This window comes from Coenobita brevimanus, chromosome 27, assembly GCF_032717465.1.
Source record: "Coenobita brevimanus isolate Jiangsu-jjx chromosome 27, ASM3271746v2, whole genome shotgun sequence".
Classification (NCBI taxonomy): Eukaryota; Metazoa; Arthropoda; class Malacostraca; order Decapoda; family Coenobitidae; genus Coenobita; species Coenobita brevimanus.
Window position 1 is genome coordinate 34,519,812 of NC_136980.1, and position 11,995 is coordinate 34,531,806.

At 40.6% G+C, this 11,995-nt stretch overlaps 1 protein-coding gene across 1 annotated transcript in view; it reads left to right on the forward strand.

Moving 5' to 3' along the window:
• The window catches only part of LOC145394535 ((3R)-3-hydroxyacyl-CoA dehydrogenase-like), a 45,213-nt gene extending 36,567 nt beyond the window's left edge, over positions 1-8,646 (forward strand). Inside the window, exon 6 of the mRNA XM_080268371.1 lies at positions 8,555-8,646. Within this exon, the coding sequence (XP_080124497.1) occupies positions 8,555-8,646 (92 nt within the window). The remainder of the gene's footprint in view (positions 1-8,554) is intronic.
• The last annotated feature ends 3,349 nt before the right edge of the window (positions 8,647-11,995 follow it).

Here is an 11,995-nt window from a genome sequence, read left to right on the forward strand (position 1 = left end):
TCCCTAACCCTCTTTGTTGTTCAAGATCTCAATTGTATGTACTTAAAGACAAGTTTTGTCGGGCTTCTCAGCCAGTGTATGGCAAGTGTGCAGTTCAGGGTCATGATGCTGAACACTGCACTCCGAGTCTGTAAGTTGCTTTCACTGCAAGCGTCGTCACTCCACTTCCTCGAGGAAGTGTCCCACCTACAGTATAAGGAGGAGAAGAAAGTCTGCACAGTGAAGGCAATGGAGGTCATATCCTATTATGCTGCTAGGAAGGTGAGGGAGTTGCATGCGACTCCCAAACCTAATGTCTCCTCTGCATCGGCAGTTGTGTGCCGTCCTGTTCTTTGCACAGTGGAGACACAAACTGACCCTGTCCCCAGTACTCTTGTCACTCGTTCTACCTCTTGGTCTGATATTCCTGTACGTTCCAGCTCTTACTGTTATTCCTGTTGCAGCGTCTTACTTTCAGGCTGCTGCAACTTCTCAGTCAGTACGACCTTAATCGAAGTCTGACAAGACTTACAAGATTAATCTGAACACCCATACCAAGTAGTCACGTCTTCATGTACCTCCTACTCCTGCTCCAAGGAGGGAGGAAATTGTTAGCTCTTTCTCAAGGGAGTCTGGGAGCCTTGTTATCGATGATAATAAGGAGGTTTCCGTCAGCAGGCACTGAGATACGTCCTTCTGTAATCTCTCACCTGTTGCCAGGCGACATAAAAGACAAAGCACAATGGCCCACCCCGTAAATCTTAAACACTGGCATTCACTGTATTGGAGTGGAACCGTGGGATTCTCATGAATAAATTACATGCTAAAGAAATCTTGCTATCCATACCATACAGAGGCCAGACATTATTTATTTACAGGAGTTGCATTTGAAAGATCACCCTAATCTCTGCAGTTCAAATATTACCAGTCGTATCAAAGACATGATGGTCAAGACATTGCCATACATACAGGCAAATCACACCCACAAATAGAAGTGGTTATAAATTCTTCACATGCCTGTTTATTTGCTCTCTCTGCTGTCCTCCACATTTGTAGTGATGCATGATTTTGACCACCTTCCCCGAAATTAGCTAGTGTTGGGCCACTTTAATGCCCATCTCTATCAGTCAGGTTGCTTAAAGATGGATGGATAGTCATGGAGAACAAGGAGCTGAGCTGACCTAATAATACAGTCCAGCCACTGTCTTCTGAGTGGAGGTAAAGCGACTTGTGCAGATGATCGTACTGGAATTTTTTCGGCCATAGACTTATCCCTGGCCTCCCCAGTTATACAAGATTTCTAGTGGGATCCTTATGACTACTCCTCAGGAATTGATCCATTACCCATCTGACATTCTTATTCAGTCGACGATTTTTAGATCCTCCACTTCCAGAATTAAATATTAAGAAATCCATAAGGGATCCTTCTCAAGGATCACCAATTTATATATATCTGAAGAGCCCATATATGTAAAGCCCAAAATTTAATTAATTCTATATTGCACACAGCTGGTGTTGTTTTGTGTCCATGGTAAATCGCTTAACCCCAGTGACGAAAGTCTAGTCCATTATTAACATACTAAATAATAAACTTCTTTATAACCCCATGACCACTCTGCAGGTGGCCAACAACATATATGACAATCCTAAGGACATTACTAACATCCTTGCCAGGAGTTTTTCTCATATAAGTACCTTAGCCAGTTATGACCAGCGTTTTCAAGACCATAAACGCCTGGCTGAGCTACGAGTAAGAGACCTTGCCACAGAAGATGTAAACTCCCCATACAACCATAAACTCCTCCTTGCCCTAGAATCCCGTAAAGACACCAGTCCTGGACCAGATACCATCACATACGGCATAATCCAGCATCCCAATCAAGACAATTTGATTAAGCTGTTAGCACTGTTCAAGCAGCTTTGGGTGTCCTGAATTTTCCCAAACTCATGGCATTTTGTGCACGTCATACTGATACCCAAACAGACTGGTTGTCTTACGAAGCCCATTTCATTTCGTCTTATAGTGCTGTTTTCTTGTCTATGTAAAGTCATGGAATGCATGGTTGATGATAGGCCTCATTTTGTTGTAGAGTGAAGACTGTTAGATGATCGACAATGTGGCTTCTGTAAATAAGGAAGTTCACTAGATCATTTAACGAATTTGTAGCATTGCATTTTGGAGGCATTTGCCAATAAAGAATCCATGATACGGATGCTCTTGGATATCCATAAAGCCTACGACATGACATTGCCACACAGCATATTAACCCCTTAACCGCGGGCACTGTTTTGACCCAACTGCCCCCCCCCCATGGGGGTTCCAGCCAAAATGTAAACAAACTTTAAACCTTTATAACTCTGCACAGAATAAATCTAGAGCGAAAAATAAGGTACCATTAGAAAGTACTAACCTTCGGCTTTGCAATGATGTAGGTTTCATGATTTCGTTGACTATCACTGGATGGGCAGTGCCATTAGAAGTGAGCAATCTAAAATCACTATTTTTCGCTCACACACCATTACCAAATGCCAACCTCATTCTGATAATAATACTATCTATCTATCTATCTATTGCCAGACGCCTCAATCCCGTTTGGGGTGGCCACAAACAAATCGCCTCCAAGTCGCCCTGTCCCCTGCCATTTCACTGCCCTCCTCCCAACTCACACACCCCTCTCTCATATACCTCTCCACCCCATCCCTCCATCTCATCCTCGGTCTCCCCCTCCCTCTTCTCCCCTCCACCTCACTCACATACACTCTCTTCGTCAGTCTTTCACCCTCCATCCTCTCCACATGGCCAAACCACCTCAGTGTGTTCCTCATGACGCTTCCTATCACATCCACATCAACACCACAACGCTCCTTTATATCCTCATTCGTCAGCCTGTCTCTCCACGTGACTCCACAGGCTCCTCTTAAATAACTCATTTCTACTTCTCTCACTCTTGACTTGTGTCCTTCCAATAATGTCCAAGCTTCACTTCCGTACGTTAGAGTTGGTATCACAATACTGTCATGTAGTAACTTTTTCACTTCCATGCTCACTTCCCTGTTTCTTATCACTGCTTTCAAAGAACCAGCAACCTTTCTTCCCTGCTGTACCCTTTCAAGCACTTCACTCTCCAAACCTCCATCCTTACTCATCACACTACCCAAGTACTTAAACGTACTCACATTAACACATATGAACACTGCACATACGATAAACACCCACTCTGTGTTCATTGAGGCAGGTAAAAGGCACTGTAATTGCTCGCACTTCACTGCCACATCAGCAGTGTTGTCACTCACACAGCTGGACAGATACTGGTGTGTGTTTGGTCAGGGGTGGGGTGGGGGGCCCGGGGGGTGGGAGGTGGGGGCCCTGGGGGTGGGAGGTGGGGGCCTGGGGGGTGGGAGGAGGGAGGTGGGGGTTGGCTGGAGTGAAAGAACTTAATAGCTACTCTCCCTTGAAACAATTGGCGCACGGAAAAAACACGCGGTATTCAAAATATTCACAAACATTCCAGAATGACACCCGCGGTTTGGTCCAGTTTTTGCAATGTCATTCTGGGATGACACCCGCGGGTAAAGGGTTAACCATGGGGCGTCACTTTCGTGACGCTCGGGAGCAAGGGATCATACTGCGGGGCATCACTTTTGTGATTCTGTGTTATTTTGAATTCGCCCGGGCTTTCAAGTGGTGGCTTGTATCATCTATCAGTACTACCAGTGTCCAGCTATACTCAGTTCTGCTAATGTCATCTGCACTCCCATCCACTGTTGACAATATATCCATTTTTCCCCCTGTCCTTGACTCCCCTCCTTACCTCCCCTCTATTACCCTCTCCTCCCACCTGCCCAGCTGCTATGCAAATCCTGGATAGATTTTTCCATTCATTTTATCCATTGAGATGTGCCCTATGCCCTATTCTTATACATAATAATACATAAAAGAAAGAGAAGAGGTAATTGATACTGCCATACGTCTGGAATGGGATAATAATCACCTGGAAACACCCCACGTGTGCTCGTTCGCTAATTTTCCCTGTTTATTTACCCTTGAAATATGCCGTATGACCTATTCTCGTAACAAAAATATATATAAAAAAGGAAGGGAGAAGCTTAAGTGATATTTACATTCACCTGGAACTAAGTAATTTATTATGTATTGTCTAGATTTCCTGCCAATCATTATATAGCATATAAAATAGCAGCTGTCACCATGCTGACATTGTCAACTCTTCCGTGCCCCTAGGCCACATCATTCAGTTTACTGTCGTCTTTCAAGGTGAAACCACTTCCTATTCGTGCCTGTCCTTACCCCCCTGCACAGGGCCCTGTGATATCTACCCCTACTAAACCTTGTGTGGGAAGGGATAAAGGGCTAAGTGACTCTGCTGTGGACCATGAACTGCCTAATTTATCAATGATAATGATGGACAGTGACAACGATCTTTCTGGTGACTCTAAAACAATGCAAGTGGAAATGTAAATAATGTGTAAATAGCAAGTGAAAGCAATGAATGTAAATATAACTGAACAGTGGAAAATAGATATATAAGTTACTGCAAGTGACAGTGTATAACAAAATGTAAATAAAATAGAAATGTAAATAATGTAAATAAAATAGAGAATGTAAATAGAAACGTAAATAGTTAGTAATATAAGAATATAAGTATAAATACTTGGAGTAATGAAAGTGAAAGTGAATATCACGCTTTGCTCTAGCGTGTATAAATACTTGGAGTAATGAAAGTGAAAGTGAAAACTTTCACTCTCTACGCCAGTTTACTGAACGAGAAAATGAGTGCCCGGAGTGAAAATAAACTACTAGTGCTGTGAGAAACTTATGGATAAATACTGTATATATAAATAAGTGTAATAAAGTACTAGGAATATAAAGTGTGAGTGTGTTTATGAATAATTAATGACAGCTCCGCCTCAGAATACCATTGGGGAACGAGAGTGGGTGGAAAGCTCGTATCCGCTCGTAATTTACGCTGCTTTCACAGTGTTTTTTTTTATATGGATTCCAAACTACTTGAATTCATAGAATAGTGTTTGTAATTATAATATCAGGCAGTGGTAACCATATTACGGGGTATCGGGAAGTGTAAAGTGGAGACTTCATTACCCAACTTCAGAAGTCTCCACAAGTCTTACAGTAGTCGACGAAAGCTCAACAAAAATCACAGGAGAAAGTTGAAGGTATGTGCCATATGCTTATGTAATTATAATATTCTAGGACTAATAACTCATTTTTGGCAAATAATTTTAGAAAGTCAGTCAGAGCGCGATTATCCCCACGGGACGTGCACGGCACACTTCTGACAACCCCGCGGTTAAGGGGTTAATGAAGACTCTGTGCTCCTGGTTTAAGAGGTAACTTCCTTTTTTTTTTCCAGTTTTTTAACCCCTACACCGCGGGCTTGTTTACCAATAACTTGCGTGTGCCGCGGGGTTATTTGGGCTCCGACAGACTCTCAAAAAATATTTGCCAAAAATCAGTTATTAGTCCTAGAATAATAAAATTACATATGCTTATGGCACATACCTTCAGCTTTCTTCTGGAATGATTGTTGAGCCTTCGTCGGTTACCGTAGGACTTGTGGAGACCTCTGAAGTTGGGTAACGAAGTCTCCACTTTACACTTCCCGACAACCCGTAATATGATTACCACAGCCAGATACAAACACTATAAACACTATTCTACAATTTCCAAGTAGTTTGGGATCCATACTAAAAAAAAACCCATTGTGAAAGCAATGGAAATTACGAGCGCGTCTGATCGTCGCACTGGCACTAGTTCGCTCATGGTAGTCTGTCATTTATTATTCATAAAACCCCTCACACTTTATATTTCTATTACTATATAACACTTATATATATCTACAGTCTTTATCCATAAGTTTCCTTCAGTAGTATTAGTTTATTGTCATTGTAGGGATTCAATTTCTTTCAGTAAAATACGTAGCATTCACTTTCTCATCTTGTATACTGGCATTGAGAGTGAATGTCACTTTCATCTTCACTCTCATAACTCATAGCATTCAGACATGCTAGAGTGAAACTTTCACTTTCATTACTCCTAGTATATACTCGTATTCTTATAATACTACTCATTTACATTTCTATTTACGTTCTCTATTTTATTTACGTTATTTACATTTCTGTTTTATTTACACTGTGTTGTGCACTGTCACTTGAAATAACTTATAAAACTATTTTCCATTGTTCACGTATATTTACATTCATTACTTTCACTTGCTGTTTACACATTATTTACACATTATTTACAATTCCACTTGCACTGTTTTACTCAATAGAAAGATCGTAGTCACTCTTTTATCAATTGTCAGCCCTTTACCTCTTTCCACACGAGGTTTAGTAGGGGGTAAAGGTCACAGAACCATTTGCATGGGGGTGAAAAAAGGCCTTGAAGTCAGCAAGTTGAAACATACGTCCTCTCACTTCGGAAGATGAGACTACACTGATAACGCAGGGGCAGCCTAGAGGCTTGCTTTAGGGGTTATTCAGAGTTACCAATATTACTTCTTGAAACAGCTAAGTCTAGCACTGATATGATTGGCAGGAAATCTAGACAATACATTATAAATTTGGTAGTTCCAGGTGAATGTAAATATTCTCCTTCCCTCCTTACATTTATATTTATTACGAAAATAGATTAGAGGCCTACTTAGGAGATATATAATCAGAGCTACCAATGTTAAATCTTGAAACAGCTTTGTGTAGCACTGATATGATTGGCAGGAAATCTAGACAATACATTATAAATTAGGTGGTTCCAGGTGAATGTAAATATCACTTAGGGTTCTCCCTTCTCTCCTTACATGTATATTTATTACGAAAATAGATTATACAGCATATTTCAAGGGGAAAAAAACAGCGAAAATTAGCGAACGAGTGCACGTGAGGTGTTGTCAGGTGATAATTAGCCAATTCCAGGTGTATGGCACTCTCACTTACCTGATTTCTTTCTTGTATATATTATTTGGTATAAGAATACGACATAGGGCTTATTTCAATGGATGAAATCAGTGAAAAATTCCAGGGAAGATTTACTTAGCGTAGCATGGCCGGGAAGGCGAGAGCATAGGGTAATGGAGGGGGGGTAGGGAGGGGAGTCAAGAACGGGGAGAAATGGCTAAATTGTCAACAATGGATGGGAGTACAGATGAGATTAGGAGTGCTGACTAGTGTTGGACATTGTCAGTACTGATAGATGATACAAGCCCCCACTTGAAAGCCCGGGTGAATTCAAAATAACACAGAATCACAAAAGCGACGCCCCGCGGTATGATCCCTTGCTCCCAAGCGTCACGAAAGTGACGCCCCGCGGTTAAGGGGTTAAGTGACAAAACTGTCTGTCAAATTGCCCTGGAAGATAACATTTTTTTTTTTTCCCCAAGAAAATGGGGTACCTCAGGAAAGTATGGGATGCTTATTCATACATTGTTTAGTATAATGTAACATGATATTCCGTCTTCAGCCCCCATCCAGAAATCTTAAATACTGTACTCTTCCTATGCTGATGATTGTGCAGTATGGCACTCTCACTGTAATGCATATTTTGTCTTTGGACAAACCTCCCAAATATACTCCAGACACACCCAAAACGCAAAACACCCACGCCTCAGATACACTCCAGGCACCTTTAATACTCCGACCCTTCAACACACTACCCCCCATTTGACACCCATATATTTCTGTGGTTGCAGCTTACCAGAGTTCATCATTTAAAATCGTACAGTGACTCGATAAATGAGTGATGCAGCTAGGGACACTCAATGAATTTGGTCATCCATGTGTGTGTGTGCATGTGCGGGGAGAGGAAAGAACCGTGTCTACCTTATTATTACTTGTAAAAGAAGTTAAAAATATGTACGTTCCTAAACTGGCCTTTGACTAAAAACCAGTTTATCTCATAAAGTTAAAGTTCAATCGAATGCCTGAAATTGCAGTTCTGCTGTAGAACCTTTCTATTGTTCATATTTGGAAACCGCAGTTATGTATAACTGATGGGAGGTAGGGGATGAGGGCTGGATGTATGATGAGAGGCATTTTGGGAGGTTGGTCTGAGGGGGGAAAAAAATAAGTAAGCAAAGAGAATCAAATTACAAGACTGATGAATCATGGGTTCAGTCACAAAGCTCCATTATTATCGTATCACAGTCAAGTTTTCAGGCCAGCTCTCTAACGAGGATACAGCCTATGTGACGGAAAAGGAAAGAACCAGATGTTACTGGCAAACCACCAAATCGGTAGAAAAGAGGGGGACAGAGGAAGAATTAGTTGGTCAGGAAGTGAATTTCAGTGGAAGGAACAAGACTAGTGTCACGGCTCAATCCAACATGCGCAGGCAGTATTTAGTGGCAAGGGACAATCACAAACACATACAAGTGTGACAGAGAAGGAAAGCACCCATACATTTCCCCATAATACGGTACACGACCATCGATTTACATCCAGGTCCCTATTTTCACATTTAGGCAACGGACAAACATAACGAACTTAACAAACTTGCTCAGTTTTAAATTGTTCATACCATATTTTTTCTCGTCAAATACAGAAGTGGCTGAAGTGGTGGCGTTTCTGCTGAGCGAGCGGAGCAGCTACATGGTGGGGGCCTGTGTTGAGGTGACGGGAGGATACGGCATGTGATCGCCATACACATCTTTCTCCTCCCCAGTCAAAGGCCTTGTGGAGAGATTAAAAATGATTTTATATGTACTGACTGAACGATTGATTTTAGTTCGATGTTTTTTTTCGTTATGCCTGGAATTTGCTCTCCTTCTTATTCGCTTAACTATGTTAAGTTCTTCTTACCTTTTGAGAGATTATGTTCAGGTTTAAAGAAATACAACATCTTCAAGCAAGACTGCACTTACGTGTGGTGTAATGAATCTGCTTTAGCTGAAACTACTTTTAAACAGTACTGTACACATGGAAAGAAACGGAGGACTACGGATTTCGTAAGGTTTTGAAATCATTCAGAAATGATGATGAAATGATTATTATCGTCCCGACAAGGAAGGGGCGTAGTTATCTAGAATAAGGATGATTATGAATTAAAACCTAATTACATTCTGAGTGACTCCTCTGAATTTAAGATCATCAATTCTGATATTCCTTGTACCATCCCTGTGCATGAAAGACTAAATAGATTACTAAGAAGTATTAATAATGAATTGGTGACAGTACGACTATTAGTCGGTGCTTATATAATGTGCTTTCTATTGGAACATTTACATTATAGCGTGGGGTCTACTGGGGAACTTTAGGATAGAGTATGTTAAGTTAGGATGGGACAGGTTAGGTTAGGATAGCTTAGGTTAGGTTAGGTTAGGCTAAGTTACATTAGCCTAGGACAAGACAGAACTTAACCCAACCTAACCTATCTTATCCAATCCTATCCTGTCCTGTCCTGTCCTGTCCTAACCTAACCTAACCTATCATATTATATCCTATCCTATCCCAGACTGATCTGACCTATCCTAAATTACCCTGACCTAACATTACCTACCCTATCCTAACCGCAAGCTCTAGAATAACTGTCTCAGTAGATCGCACACTATAGTAACAATTGTTAGTATGTATCTTTCTAGTTCTGTTCCTGGTGATCTCTATGGTCTACCAAGAAGTTCACAAGCCTAACATACCTTAAACACCCATCATTTCATTTATAGGTACTTTCAAGTGTAATACAGCAAAATTTTTGGTTCCCCTGATCCGTTTCCTATAAATCAATATATAGTTCAGAATTTCTGCAGTGTTTGTCAAGGAGGTCACTTCTCTGAAATTTTATCACCCAGTCAATCTGGCTGGCTTTGATGTAGAAACCCTGTTTACAGCTGTTCCCCTGCATGAAACGACTCGCCTCATCGCACATAACACCAGTATTTCTATTTTCATGTCATTTGGCTTGAACAGGAAATCATTGTACAGCTTCTTGGAGAAAGCTACCCCACCAATCCCTGTTTACACATAATGATAAACTTTTTGCTCAAATGGGTGGAGTGGTGATGTGGTCACCACTGAGTCCTTCACATGCGAATGCTTTTCTTTGCCACAATGAACCAACCTGGCTTGTTAATTGTCCCCGTGATTTCAGGCCAATTTTTTTTTTTTTTTCTACCGAAGGTACATGGACGACACTTTTCTCATTGAACAACCTTGCTCACATTCAATTTTGGGGAGGTTATGTTGACTCCCAACATCCCAACATAAATTTTACTCATGAAGTTGAAAAAATTAAAAGTTCTCCATTCATTGACATTCTCTTTACCAATCACTCCACTCACTTATCTACAAGTGTTTGCCGCAAACCTACTTTCACCGGCCTAAGAACAAACTTCCTCAGTTACATCCTGTTCAGTTTAAGATTAACAGTATAACTACTTTGTTCAAGAAGGTGAACAATTTATGCTTCTTATGACTCATTTTCCACTACGAAATTTTATTCTTGAGTCAATTTTGCCAGTAATAAATATCCCGACCATTTTTTTGGGAAACTAGTGAGCAGGTTTCTAAATTCAAAGTTTTCCCCAAAGAAGCCAGTTCACACTGTCGATAAAGGGTGTATGTAAACATAGTTCCAATACATAGATTCTTTAACCTACGGAATTAGAACACTAAACAAACTTCTCCGTGACTGATATCCACAAATTAATTTTTAAGATAATCATTACCAACAAGAGTACTATTGGCACCTTTCCTAAACATACCCTTTTAGTTCCCATTAACCTCCGGTCCAATGTGGTTTATTTATTTTCATGTTCTAGCTGTCCAGCTAGATATGTGGGATCGACCTCATGTTGGCTGCTCTACCAAATTCTTGAGCACCAAGGTGAATCCATTGAGACTTGAAGGCACCTTTCTAAGCTGTCTTATTCTTCTTTCAGAAAGCAATCTCACCCTTTGATCACCTTTTATCTTCCGCTGATTTGCATATACTAACTTCATTCTAGTCTTACTCAGAGCTCATCACTGCCGAATCAATTCGGATTTGTAGAATTCGACCTAGTCTTAGTAGTTCAGTTAGAGCTACTCCACTATTCACGCAATACTACTTGAAGAGGCCAACTCCTGCTTTGTACTTTTCATATCCAGCATAGCTAGCCAGCCTTTAACCTGTTATTCTGATTTTGCTAAGAGTAAGCGTGTTGCTTTTATACGGTACCCGTGTTGTATAATTTCTCTCTATATAATTTTCTTATGTTAACTCATCTAATGTATCTTTAAATAAAAAGGTTTTATAAATTTTTTTAATGACATTGTTGTATTTTAAACTCTTAGATCCACTGATGATATTGACTGTCTCCGAAATGTCTGAAATAACAGAGATGCTCTTCATATCAATATTGGAATGTAAGAAGATCTCTGCCAGTTTATTGTAGCTGCATTTGTGGGACGATAGATACACAACCAGGAACTCAGATAATAAGAAAGCTCCCGCGGGGACAGGTTATTTATTAGAAGTGATTCGCCCTGTTCTGGAGTCAAGTTGATACCTCTCTCTCACTAGTTCCCTTGGGAGAGAGATGAGGAGGATATCAAGTTTACCCAATGCCATCACGTTATGCTGAGTGAACAAATTCCTTGATCGATACATATGAAAAGGTCTTCCCAGCCTTCTCTTCCTTACCCTGCATTCTGCAATAGGAAACTGTCAGCCAAGTCAGCACATTCAAGCTAAAGGCTAGATCATCATAACACATTGGCAGCGGAAAGTATTGCACCACACAACAGTTACATAATTGTACATATTACAGGTATTCCTTTTCCTGGCAAAACTAAGGCTCCCATGAGGAAGATCTGTGATGCAGATATATATATATATATATATATATATATATATATATATATATATGTGTGTGTGTGTGTGTGTGTGTGTGTGTGTGTGTGTGTTTAATAATATCCAGCTCAATCCTGCATCATCCTTGAACATGCCTGGGGTTCCATTCACTTGGGACTTATCTTGGAAAGATCATATTTCATTTCTTGTAAAATC